Raw genomic sequence first — 14,172 nt, forward strand, 5'->3', positions numbered from 1 at the left:
GAGGTTAATGGAGAGACTGATAGGATCTGCCGAAGGTTATTTAGCAAAGCAACATCTGTTAGCTCCGAATTCTATATCTGTCTGGCACAGTGTGCCAGCTCCGCTGCTTTGCTATAGATGGTGTTCAGGGGGCATCTGAGGATTATAAAATATGACATAAAAAAATGAATTCTGCACGCTCATGTTAAGAGCGGTTATCCCACAAAAAAATAATACTTTGTAATAAATACTTTGCATTTCAAATATACATGCAATAAAAATATTGTCATGTTTTTATGTACATTACATTTTCCTCTCTGGTAGCGCCCCCTACTGTCTATCCTTCTGGTCCACCTTCTCCTGCATTCGGTGGTGGACTAACATGCTCAGGAGCTTCCATTCTCCTCTGTGAAGGAGAAACAACTCAGACATCTTTCATTCATTCATCCCTACTTGTAAATTCGTAGAACTAGAGTATATAGCTGTCTCTCTCTCTCTCTAGACAGCGGGGAAAGAAATTGCATTAAATGCCATACAGCTATTTATTACTGGAATCTCTAGAGATGTGTGTGAGGACTATATTCTGTGTAGGGGAGGAAGGGGTTAACAAGAACTGAATGCAACGCACACCTGGGGTTGTCATCAGTGATTTTTCTGCGTTGCCCTGACCACTTTCTGAAAGGGGAGAGAGGTGAGGACCGAAGCCATCATCCCTGGCACATTCAGCATTATTTACTCCAGTTTCCTGGCATAAATGATGTCTGAAATCAGTGGCGACTCAAGGATCAATATATAGGGGGGGGGCACAGAAGATACAGTCAAAAATGGGGGGCACTAATAATTTTCACCAGCTAATCATACTACTGAAAAATACTAAAGCAGCCGCTTCCCCTGCAGCTACGCTCCTGACCCTAGGGTAATATAATTAAGGGGTATCAGGGTACATTGGGTGTAATATAACTGAGGAGGGCTATCAGACATTATAAAGGGGTAATATAGCTTACATTACCCCTGTATTACGTCCCTGATAGGATAGCACTCCTCAGTTAGGTTACCCCTGTATAATGCACCCTGATACCCCTTAGTTATATTATATAACTAAGGGATATCAGGGTACATTACACAGGGGTAATATAACTGAGGGGTATCAGGGTACATTATACAAGGGTAAATGTAATATAACTGAGGAGGGCTATCATGGGACATTATACAGGGGTAATGTAAGCTATATTGCAACCGTATAATGCCTGATAGGCCTCCTGAGTTATATTACCCCTGTATAATAATGTACCCTGTTTACCCTCAGTTATATAACTGAGGGGTATCAGTCAGGGGACATTATGGGTAATATTATAACTAAGTGGTATCAGGGTACATTATACAAGGGTAATATAACTGAGGAGGACTCAGTGCTATCAGGGGACATTATACAGGGGTCCTCAGTTATATTACCCCTGTATAATGTACCCTGATAACCCTAAGTTATAGGGGTATCAGGGTTGAGGAGGGGCTGGGCGCAAGCCAAGCAGGAGGGCAGGCCATGAGGCGAGGTAGTGGGGGTATAGGGGTACATACTTTTTTTTTTTTACTTTTTATTCTTACTTTGTTTTCTTTTCTCTAGGGTAGGCAGGCAGAGTTGGGAAGTTGCCACAGCAGCCACAGACACAGTCGACTGAGTCCACTCCTGTCAGACTGTGTCCTCCTCTCCTGACAGTCCGAAGCTGGAGCCTAGCCCTAGGCAGTGGGCACCTGTAGACAGGCCTAGACAGCCGCTGTGACGCAGGAGCAGAGCAGAACATGAAGGCAGCTTAGGCAGCAAAGTCCGTTCGCGCGGGCGGGCAGGCACGCAGCAGTGCAGCTTTACGTGTTGACGACCGCGACGTCAAGTCGTTAACTCGTCTCTGCGGCTGCCACACTCCCAGCCTGAACCCGCCCTGCACGCTCTGCCTCCGCGAGTCCGCTGGGTCTGAACGCCGCCCCCACCCCCATCTGTCATGTGACTCTCGTCTGAGACTGACTGTGTATGTATCTGTGTTCTGTTCTGTGTACTTTAACTTTAATCACTGAGTAGTGCGGGCGGCTGGCCGGGTGCAGGCAGCAGCAGAGGGCTGCGATTACTAATGCGATTCAGCGAATCAGCAGGGGCGGCACCAGGGGGGGCAAGAAATGACCTGGGGTGGGCAATTGCCCCCCCCTTGCCCCCCTGTAGCGACGCTACTGTCTGAAATCTACACCACTGACCTCTTCATGATAAAGTATTACTAAGCGCTCGTGCACACGGCCGTTTTACGTGCATTGGGGACCTCAGATTGATCCAGACCCATTCAACTTGAATAGGTCAGTGATCCGTCCGCACCACAAAAAAATAGAACATGTTCTATTTTTTTGCTGTGCGGAGGCATGGAGTGAAATCCCATGGAAGCACCACACCGGCCCTTCCGGATTGCGTCTGTGATGTGGGGTGCACACAGCCGGTGCCCGCATATTGCCTGGGCACGGTGGGGCAATGGCCATGTGCATGAGCTCTAAGGCTGAGTTCACATCACGGTTTATTTTCCTGATCCGTCATGCAGGACTTTTTCCCCCATCTAAAATAACGGACCTTAGACGTACAGTATTGGAACAAAGTTTTATGCGAATCGACTTCGGATATTTCATCCGAAGTCGATTCGCTCATCCCTATTGCCCAGCAACAACCCAGGCATGCACTGTATGGCAACGGCAGATCTCCATTGTCCTGTGTGATCTGCCATTGCTTCCAGACCTCTTTCTTTACAGACAGATATTTCTAACTGTTGCCATGCAGAAATCTATTTCTCTTCCAGCAGAGGAGCTCTCTCTCTCTCTTCAGAGCTGCGGCTATAAACCAAGTAATGACGCTGCCTCATTGGTTCAGAGACTAGCGTGATATCTCTGAGGCTACGGTCACATCTACTCTAAAGGGCATCTGGTAGTCTGTTCCGGCCCGAGCAATACCGGAATTGCCGTGTCCGGCATAACCGAACACCGCTGGTACCACTGGATCCCCACTGACTGTAATGGGATCTGACTGGGATCTGGGCAGTTTCCGGTTTGAACACCGGCTTTCTGCCAGACAAATGCCGGGAGTGCACTTTGTATCTAATTGAGGGGAGTTCTTGAGCAGGGGACCAGAGCTGGAGTGCATTTTGCATATCATAGAGGGGATCTTGAGCAGGGGACTAGAGCTGGAGTGCATTTTGTATATCATAGAGAGGTTCTTGAGCAGGGGACCAGAGCTGGAGTGCATTTTGCATATCATAGAGGGGATCTTGAGCAGGGGACCAGAGCTGGAGTGCATTTTGTATATCATAGAGGGGTTCTTGAGCAGGGGACTAGAGCTGGAGTGCATTTTGTATATCATAGAGAGGTTCTTGAGCAGGGGACCAGAGCTGGAGTGCATTTTGTATATCATAGAGGGGTTCTTGAGCAGGGGACCAGAGCTGGAGTGCATTTTGCATATCATAGAGGGGATCTTGAGCAGGGGACTAGAGCTGGAGTGCATTTTGTATATCATAGAGAGGTTCTTGAGCAGGGGACCCTCCTGTTTGAAATCTATATATGTCTTAAAACAAAACATGGAAAGGGATTGTTCTAATCCTCAAAAAAAAAAAAGCCAGAAGTGATAGCATCCTCTGTTTGCATTCTTTTATTGTTCCCAGCAACGCATACAGTCAGACAATGTTTCGACCCTTACAATGGCTGGAGCAAAGCCTTTAACTTTTATAATGGAAAATGTCCGTTTCAGAAGTGGAAACCAGAGAGCAGAAATCTACAGTTTCTAGGCGGTGCTAATACTAGCAAGACACAGTGCCAAAATAACATGTCGTAAAAAGCATCTGCCAACAGGATCAACCCTATTAAAGCAGGCATACTGATTACAATGATGCCTGTCTTGTGAAAATCAGTTGCAGAGTTCCTTTATGCAAGTGAGGGCTTCAGTGCACTATCCCATCTGTGCACTGAAGCTCTCATTTGCATTAAAGGAGATATCAGGTAATTTATATTGATGACCTATCCTCTGGACATGACCGCCATGGCCTCTTCCTAGGGCCATGTGACATCACCGTACATCGATCACATGACCTAGATGAAGTGAATGAGGCTGAGCTGCAATAGCAAGCACAGCCACTATACAATGTATGGCGCTGTTCTTGGAAAGCTGTGGGAGCTGGCTGCGCTCACCAGAGCTATGGTCAGCGCGGTCACTCAATAAAACAGTTGATCGATGGGGGTGCCGGGTCTTGGACCACCACCAGTGTGATAATGATGACCACCACCAATGTGATGACCTATATTTACCTAGATAACCCCTTTAAGAATTTAACTCTTTAAATTAAATTAAAACTTTAATCGTTTTTAACAGATAGGCAGTATGCCTGGATTAATAGGGTTGATCCTGGTGACGGATGCTCTTCAATGTCCCATTGGCCTAATACTGCTTTATCTAGTCTATTAGCCTTAAACTCAATAGCAGATAGATCCCCATCCACTTTAACCATATAGTCTATCCTATGCATTTGGTAAATGACAGGGCACTTAACCTACGGCACAGATTTGGAGTTGTAATTGTCCAATGTTGTTTTGTATCCCTCATCTTGCTCCCTAAGTTTTTAGTTTAGAAATAGAAGACCTATGAGCCCATAAAAATTTAGATTTACTTCTAGTTACCCCCAACTGGTTGTCAAACTTGCATGCGTAAGATTCCGGTTAAAAGGTTGAACCTTTGCTCGATGCATGATCTCTATACTTACATTGTTTAGTTTTATGTCGCTTTTGTTTCGTCCAGAGACTTGACCTGTTAAGTGACAAAGCATGGTCCGACTCTGCCTTCTTGCAGAGCTAAAATGTGAAGCACCAGGTCTACGGTTCTTTTGCTTGTCTGTCAAAAAAGTCATGAAACTGCATTCAGTATGTACAAGAAAGGCAAAGAGGTCCTTGCCTGGAATGTATCTTCTTTAATACTACTTGGCTTCTAGCCATTGTACTCACCATCCTTCTTATCATGTGGGGCTCTCATTCTGTGCTCTGTGACATCCTTAAATGAAAAAAGAAATAGGACCACCTCACCTTTTTCATTTTTGATGGGAACAATGTCCAAGAGACACCAGAAGAGATCTCCTGTTTATAAAGAAAATACTGTTGGAGTTAAAATCTGTGACACAGGCATGAATAAAATATTGCTTGTGGTATCTTAAAAGAAGAAAAAAAAAACTCACCATCTTTTTTGTAAAAGCACACCTCAGCCTGGTACTCCTGCTTCTCATCCAGTGTGCATTCAATACCCTCAAGGACAGTATCGCTAGTCTCCACCCCATAAAGGAAACGGCAACTACAGTTCTTCTGCATGACCTCAGTGCGAGCAAAACCGGTGAGATCACAGAAGCCATCAGAGCAGTAGACAATAGGGAAACCATGTTGGACTTGGGCATTGGCCAGCAGAAAATTGCTGTCTGTAGAAAATAGTAAGAGATAAATTTAGCAAATGGATATGTAAAGAGAATTTTAGATCTATGCTATAAACTCTTGCTAATTTGATTGCAAGAAACAAGACAAAAACATACAATTTTAACCAACAATGGCTTTGATAATGCTCTTTAGATCGTGGAACCACCAAGTGTTGGAACCATTGAGTGTTGAAGTGAGAGCACATATTGTAACATCCATCCGTCCTCAGTTGAAACACTGACTACTGTGGTCTAAACAGCCTCTGGAAACAATATCAACACAAAAATGGTATGTCCGGAGATCTTTTGATTCAGAGCTGCACACAAAAGTGAGACCATTCTAAAAAGATGCTAGGTGTCCTATGGAGTGGTTTAGAGAACCACTTATGGACATGAACACAGTAAAATGTCTTCTCTGGAGTGATGAATCCTGCTTTACACTCTAGAAACCTGACAGGTTGATTTCAGAGATATTGAGCGACTGTTTTTGGTCAGATCGCTCAATTGTTAGAAACATTTACATAAAAAAGGAAAATCGCTCATGGCTCCATCCGCTCATCAAAATACACCTTAACTCTCCCGAACAGATGATGAAGGGGGAGAGGAGGTTCAGATCCACTCCTTTTAAAATAAATTGCCTTCAGAAGTGTCTGGCAATGACTTTCTCTTCTCTCACCATTGACAGCGCATACACACTCAGCCAGCCAAGTGTGTATGGGGGAGTGAGGAGGGATAGCTGTCAGCTGAACCATCTTTTGGCCGACAGATATCGAATATGTATGACTAGTTTTAATGCTGCACCATGCAATGGTATTTTAGAGAATTCTATGCTTCCAACTTTGCTGCCTTCAATTCTCCGAAATATCATTGGAATCATTTGGGAATGTTGCTCCAACTACATATTGAAGTCTATGGACATAGACATTATGCCCACGTACTATTGGTTATACAATTTTTCGGATAAATTTTTCTGTATATGATACGTAATATAATATAATAGCAGGACTCATAATTGTAGTTAGGATAGACTTGCATTCAGCTTACCAGACCAGAGGTTGGATCCTTGGACACTGGACCGGTTTAGGCGACATGTCGTGCTTCCACTGTGGATTTTCCACTGCCCCAAAACTGTCCGAGATTGGCTGGTTTTTAAGGTGGCTTTGCTTCTGCGATCGCATCGAGTCTTCCACTGCATTCAACGTTTGCATTGCAAAGGTTGAAAGCTGAGGGTAGAACCCGCATCATAATGACATGCTATGGATTGAAACCCACAGTGCAAATCAGTTTACTCTGTGGGTTTTGTCCACTGTGTGTGGATGAGAGTTCTCAATTCTCATCCTCTTCAAAGCTTTTGTAAATGCTGCAGATTGTCCGTGCTAAATTCTGCTGAAAATCCACCAAGAAACTCCAAGACACATCTGTGCCAAATCTTATGAATTTTGTATTATCCAGCCAATTTCACAATGCTAGGATTGATTTGAGTATGGATTTCTTATACCCCCTTCAGTTCAATGGGGAAAATCTTCAACAAATCCATGCTCTTTCTGCAAGACAATTTTTGTGAGCAAATTAAGATTTCCTCCACTTGTCGTGCTCTGTATTCCGCTGCATACTGTTCTGGCAGCATTTCTATCCTGTGTGAACATACCCTAAGAATCCTGGAGTTTCATTTAGAACTAATCTTGAGTATTTCAAATTATTAAATTTTTTATTTCTAGATGTGCTACGGTCTAGGAAAGCAGTATTATTCTGATTAAATGGATGGTGGAAGTTCAATAAGTAATTATAACACAGATATACAAGATGAATAGAAAATGTGCAAGCATTGCATTTCACTCAGTGGTCATTGGTGCCTAACTGTATAAATATAACAAATCTTCAGTTTTATATTTGACTCCAGACAGTTTGCACCTTTTATAAAAATGATGGCTGTTCAGTAAGTTATTACTACATCTCTAACTCTGGAGCTCACTTCCACTAGATAAGTGTGAAGGCTGCAATGTAGGATTTCAGAAATAGGTTCACACAGTTATGTATGTGTCACCTTATAATGTCACTTCAGCAAATTAGACTGATAAAATGAAAAATTTATTATAAGATGAGTAACACATGGGCCGTAAATTGGTCCTAGCCTATAATGAGACACATAAGGAGGTTTGAAAGCTTCAGCTTGCTGTTCCTCACTAAAATGTGGGTCTGTGATTATGACACAAGACTTCTGATAAGTCATCTTGGGGTACGTACATATGCGTAAAAGGCATAGTAGCTGCTATTGAGTCCAGAAGGTGATGGAGTCCATTTTCACTATTAAAAAATTTATACTGTAGGAGTCAAACAATGGAAGAAAAGACAAAAGGGACAGCTTCGAGACATGATTAAGTATGATGCTGATGGTGTACATTGAAAAGTCATGGGACATTCCCCTTTGTCTGTGAGGCCTGTGGTCACTTGTTATGTCCGTGTTATGCTCCAATGTTAAAAAACCTATGCAGTTCCGCTAGTGTCGGAAGGGTAGAATCAGTCTAGGTGGACTTGGATTGCATGGTTTCCTGAGGGATTGCAAAGACAAGTAAGGCCTCTTTCACAAACGTCCATGGCCGTGATGACATCCGTGACAAGATGGTCAATGGTTCACCCATGAAGATGTCCATGAGGCGTCCGTGTGTTTGTTGTTTGCCATCCATATTCCACGGACACTGCTAGGCTAAAAATTTGTTTCTTGAACATCTCCTACCAATGGTCTGAGTAAATCACTGACAGGACACGGATGCCATCCATGTTCACAGACCCATAGATTTCAATGGGTGTGTTTGATCCACATCACGGATCTAAGTAGCTCGTGTCCTCGTGGTTTTTCCACTGATCCACAGTTAATGAAGATTCACCAATGTGGAAATAAACACATTAAAAGTCAATAGGTACGTGTGCTGTCTATGGAGAATATGGACAGCACACAGTCATGATTCACTGACGTGTGAAAAAGGCCTTAGGGTACATTCACACGACCGTAAGTGTTTCGCGGTCTGCAAATTGCAGATCCGCAATACATGGATATTGCAATTGCAGACAAGAAAAATACATGCTCTATCTTTTTTGCGGGGCTGCGGAACGGAAACACGCATGCGGACAGCACATGGTGCACATCTTTTGCAGCCCCATTGAAATGAACAGGTCCGCATCCATTCAGAAAAATTGCGGAACGGATGCAGACCCCTAAATACGGTGTGTGAATGTACCCTTATACGACATTGAAACACCCCTGCCCTATGTCAGACAACATGAGAGTTTTTTTTTCAATATTTGTATCTTTATTGTTTTCTTAATAAAACAAGTATAAAAGGGTTATCTGGTCACAGCAGATGGGTACATATAACAGGTATATTTAGAACAATGCATCGCTTCGATACTAAACAGCGTATATACATATAGAGGCATCTAAATCTCGAAGTTCCCTCGATTAGTATCAATACACTGTCACATATATCAAGACCAAAACCCATCCCTGCCCCTGACTACCAAAAAAAAAAAAAAAAAAACGTATATCCCCCCACCCAGCGTACCTGGCCTGGTACGGCCGCCACGAGGGGCGTTAGGGCGCTCATACCCCTCTATTGGGTATTTTTAAAACCTTCATAGATGTCGAGTCCTATTTAATGTGGACTGTTATGGTGATATTCATTATTTAAGAGTGCACGACAATTTATTTGTTTAGTATTTGGCCATAACCCCATCGACAGAAAAAGGGGGGACATCAGTTCCAGTCAGGGTGTGCCCCTCTCGCCACTTCCCCCTGCTATCTATCTATACTCCCATTTCTATGGCGTAGCTCACCCCGCGCCATTTCATAGCCTCAAAGTCTGTTATTCGTGCCATTGAGTTTTGCCATTCATTTATTGATGGCGTCCTATCTTTCACCCATTGTCTCATGATTATTACCTTGGCCAATAAAAATCCCTTCAGCCAATAAGCCTGTTCATTTTTGGTGGTTCTTTTCTTGTACTCGGGAGGGAGAAGTCCAAGCACAACTGCTTGGATAGTTAAGGGGGGGTGATTCCCACTTTGTACCGCCATCGCCTGGAATATACTACCCCAAAAGAGCTTAATAACTGGGCAGTCCCACAGCATATGTATAAACCCAGCGGCTACCAGAGAGCATTTCAAGCAACTAAATGCTTGTCCCTTGTTACTATACATTTTAGATAGGAGACTCGGGGTAACATATAAACGGTGTATTATTTTAAATTGTGTCAACCGGTGTTGTCTCGAAGGCGAAGCCTTCTTGATATTTTGATATATTTCCCGCCATTGTGAAGGGTTACATTCCCCTATATCCACCTTCCATTTATCTACACTTTTAAATTTAGTGACCGTGCTGAGTTCCTCAATAAATCTCTTATATATTAGTGAGATCTTAACTTTATTCCCTACTATATTATAACAAAATAATAAAAAACCTCTGAGTTGCTGCTATAAAAGGTATTTTTTTCAGTGTGCAAGCTAATGCGTGTTGTACTTGAAAGTATCTATATTGTTCTAATGCAGTTATTGGTGTGTGTTGGAACAGTTCCCCTATTAATTTAATTTTCCCTTTCATGTATATATGTGAAAGTAACGTGATACCTTTTCGAGTCCAATAATCATTTTCGTTAAGTGCCAAGAATTCTGTTAGCACAGGGTTATCCCATAGCGGGGAGAAGTCCAGAATTTGGGGGGCCTGGATGAGTGCCTTGATTTTATTCCAGGTCTTCTGCAGCGCGGCCCCAATGGGGCAACATATATCTGCACGCTCCAGAAGCCCAGATTCCAGTATATTGAATATATTATATGTATGCTGTTGAAGTTGCCCAGAAATATGGGATAATAATACTCCATCCCCGGTATTGACGCACCACTGTAGTTGTGAACACAAGTAGTAGATTTGAAAATGGGGCAGGCCTAGGCCGCCATCACTTGCCGCCATTCGCAAGTATTGTAGCTTAATACGGACCCTTTTTCTGCCCCATATCAAGTCATTTATCAATCGATCAATCAAATTAAAGACACTGTCTTCAATCCAGGCAGGGCAGGAGCTAACCGTATACAGTATCCAAGGCAGCAAAACCATTTTAATCAAGGCTATCCTATTAATCTGCGAAAGCGGAAGTTTCTGCCATACTCTTATTTTTTCCCTTATTTTCCCAACTAAAGGGGTGATATTTAGTGTATTATAGTTCCTGATGGTGTTGCTAATTTTTATCCCTAAATAGTCTAGGTGGTCTGTTGGAGTAATAATTCTAACTCTAAGATCATTCAAGGGGGGCATCCGATTCAGAGGGAAAAGAACAGATTTTGTCCAGTTTATGTCATATCCAGCAACTCTACCAAATTCCTCTGCAATCCGCATAACGTCTGGGACACTTCTCCATCCGTCATTCAGATAGAGCAGCACATCGTCTGCATATAGGCAGATCTTATCATCCGTCCCTCTCCCCCCAAACCCCACTATACAGGGTTCAGCCCGTATCCTGCAGGCGAAGGGTTCCATAAAAATTGAAAAGAGGAGTGGAGAGAGGGGACATCCCTGTCGTGTCCCCCGCTTTAGGGAGACGGCAGGGGTAAGTACCCCATTAACCTTGATTCTGGCTGTTGCATCTCTATATAGCAATTTAACCCATCCAATAAAATCCTGACCCAGATTCATCTTATACATGATACGCCAGAGGAAGGACCACTCCACCCGATCGAACGCCTTAGCGGCGTCCAATGACAGGATGGAGCGGTCCTCCCCCCCTCCAATCTGAATGTTAAGAATGGTCCGACGTATATTTGTCTGGATCTGTCGCCCGGGGATAAACCCTGTCTGATCTATGTGGACTAGGCTAGTTATTACTTTTTTTAACCTGTTGGAGAGGACCTTTGCAATTACTTTATAATCTGCATTAAGCAGCGATATAGGATGGTAATCTTCAACGCTATTGCCATTTTTCCCTTTCTTAAGAATCAATGTGATCGTTGCCTCTGTCATAGACGGGGGTAGCTTTCCACATTTGCTAGATTCATTCAGGACCTGCAGCAGCCCGGGCAGGAGCACCCCTGCATGACTCTTATATATGCCAAAAGGCAATCCATCCGCTCCGGGCACCGAAGAGCCCTTAGTCTCGAGTAGAGCTGCCTGTAGCTCGTCCAAGGAAATGGGGGCATTCAAGAGGCCGAAGCCCCGTCCGGCAGCACTGGCATCTTAACCTGATCTAAGAACTCATCTATCTTGGCCTCTGCATCCCTCACTCGGGAGCGATACAAATTACCAAAATAATTTAAGAATTCTCCCTCCATCTCCACTCCTCTTTCCAATCTACGCCCATCACCCGTCAGTATTTGTCTAATTTTTTGGGGGGGCTTTTGATTCGCTATGATAGAGACCAGTAACTTGCCCGGGGTGCCACCCTCACAGAAGTCTTTATACCCCATGAAAAATAATTGGTTCTGAGCTTTTTCCCTCATAAAAGTTATATAGTGGTCTTTAGCCGCTTTTAACCTAGTGCGAGTACTCACATCGTGTTGTATTCGAATACAGCCCTCCAGATATGCAATATTTGCTTCTAGCTTTCGTTGCTCCTCAAAAAAGTCATTTTTTTTCTTTTTTATTCTAGAAAAATAAAGCCCGCGGATAAACGCCTTCATGGCATCCCAAACGTAATGAACGTGTGTTGTACCAATGTTCTCTTGCCAAAATTGTATGAGTTCTTTGTCGATCCCGATAGAATCATTTAATATGGTTAACCAGTGCTCATTCAATCTGAACGATCTGGTGATACCAGCTTGTTGTCCGGTCTTCATCACCAACAGGATCGGTGAATGATCGGAAATACCATGGATCTCGTAAGTCATTTTTAAGATGGAATCGAGCATCTCGCCATTGGCCAAGGCAATATCAATCCTGGACATAGCACTATATGCTTTACTAAAGCAAGAGTACACCTGTTTGTTACCATAAAGCCATCGCCAGATGTCTATCAGTCCTATCTCCTCACAAAACCCTCGGAATACTGTGTGTTTTCCCTGCGCACCTTTCCCCGCTGCTGAAATTCTATCCAGCTCCGGGTCCAGTACGCAGTTAAAATCGCCGCCTATTAATACCGGAGACCGATCCTTGTTGTGCATAAAAAGCGTCAACTGCTTTAAGACTGTCATTGCAAATGGTGGCGGGATGTACAGGAAAGCAAGGACACATCTTCTACCGTTCCATTGGGCGTGAAGGAAGACAAATCTCCCGTCTCTATCAATCAACTGGTCCAGTAGGATAAAGTCAAGGCTTTGATGTATATACACACTGACCCCTCGGGAGTATGACGAGAAGCCAGAGTGGAACTGATATCCTGCCCATCTCTTTATTAGATAATCTGGGATATCAGGTGTAGCATGCGTTTCCAAAAGGGCCACTATTGCGGGGAGATGCCGTGTAATCAGGTCGAAGACCACAACACGTTTTGTTCTATCACCCAGTCCACGTACATTCCATATCATAACTCTGTTATTAGTCATGCTTTAAACTATAAAGGAAACATCCATCGCCCCTCAAGGGCAGCCGCAACCAGGCCAGGACCCACCCCCCCTCCTCCCCCCTATCAAACCCACCCCCCGCACCCCGCCACCCCCCCCCCATCCCCAAACTGGTTCACTGGTGCATAGCATCCAGTCAACCTCTTACATTACACCCATCCATCCATGGGTCAGCCTCCAGCGCCCCACCCCCTCTCACCACGTCCAAACCCCACTCCTCAACCCCGCCCATACATGGTATTGTCTATACTTTAACAGAGTCCAACCATACAAGGGCCTCTCTAGATTTATCAAAGAACATTACCGTGTCCCCATACACCACTCTTAATTTTGCAGGGTACAACATAGAGTATTTAATATTAGCCTCTCGTAATCTTTTCTTAATGTCGTAATATTCTCTACGCTTATTTTGGGTGTCCCTGGAAAAATCGGGATATATCTGTATCTGATTGCCATTGTGATCAATGTCCTGTAATTCCCTCTTACGCCGAAGCACCCAATCCCTGTCACTGGAGGATACAATTCTGACCAGAAGGGGTCGAGGGGGACCTCCAGGTGGTGGCTTTTTAAACGGAATTCTGTGGGCTCTCTCCACGCATAGCGCGGCGATGCCCCCTCTGGCCCCCAGGGTCTCTAGCAGCCATTTTTGTACAAAATCCACGGGGTTCTCCCCCTCTACACCTTCAGGGAATCCCACTACTCTCAAGTTGTTCCTGCGTGCTCTATCCTCCATTTCTGTCAGCTTCATACTGACCCGTTTGTTTTCCCTATCTAAATCCTCAATCTTATTAGCCATCTGTTGCTGTTCTTTTTGGACCTCAAGTAAGCCTGTTTCTACATATTTAATGCTGGCCCTTGTTTTCTTTATATCGTCTCTAATGAGTGTTATCTCGGACTGTAGTGTCTTCACCGTGGTGGAGATGTCTATAACTGACTGGTTTGTGGTCTGTACTACCGTCAATATATCCACCAACTTGTCATCTATGGTGTCTAGTCTGGAGGCATCAGGTACCCTACTCTGCGTCATTTGTGTTAGCAACTCCCCCTGCGTTTCTGCCGGCTCCACAGTTTTTTTCCACCCTCTGGGCTTAGGTGTGGGGGATTTTAAAAATTTATCAATTCTAGCCTGTGGGCTACTTCCACCCCCGGCTTTTGGAGATCCCGTGCCCACTGATTTCCTATTATATTT

At 44.0% G+C, this 14,172-nt stretch overlaps 1 protein-coding gene across 1 annotated transcript in view; it reads right to left on the reverse strand.

The window, feature by feature from the left end:
• Positions 1 to 14,172, reverse strand: part of KCNH4 (potassium voltage-gated channel subfamily H member 4) — a 195,547-nt gene that overhangs the window by 32,779 nt on the left and 148,596 nt on the right. The window contains exons 2-4 of the mRNA XM_040435762.1: positions 5,217 to 5,450; positions 4,990 to 5,118; positions 4,752 to 4,879 (exon numbers count right to left, since the gene is read on the reverse strand). Of these exons, the coding sequence (XP_040291696.1) occupies positions 4,752 to 4,879; positions 4,990 to 5,118; positions 5,217 to 5,450 (491 nt within the window). The remainder of the gene's footprint in view (positions 1 to 4,751; positions 4,880 to 4,989; positions 5,119 to 5,216; positions 5,451 to 14,172) is intronic.

This window comes from Bufo bufo, chromosome 6 (assembly GCF_905171765.1).
Source record: "Bufo bufo chromosome 6, aBufBuf1.1, whole genome shotgun sequence".
Lineage (NCBI taxonomy): Eukaryota > Metazoa > Chordata > Amphibia > Anura > Bufonidae > Bufo > Bufo bufo.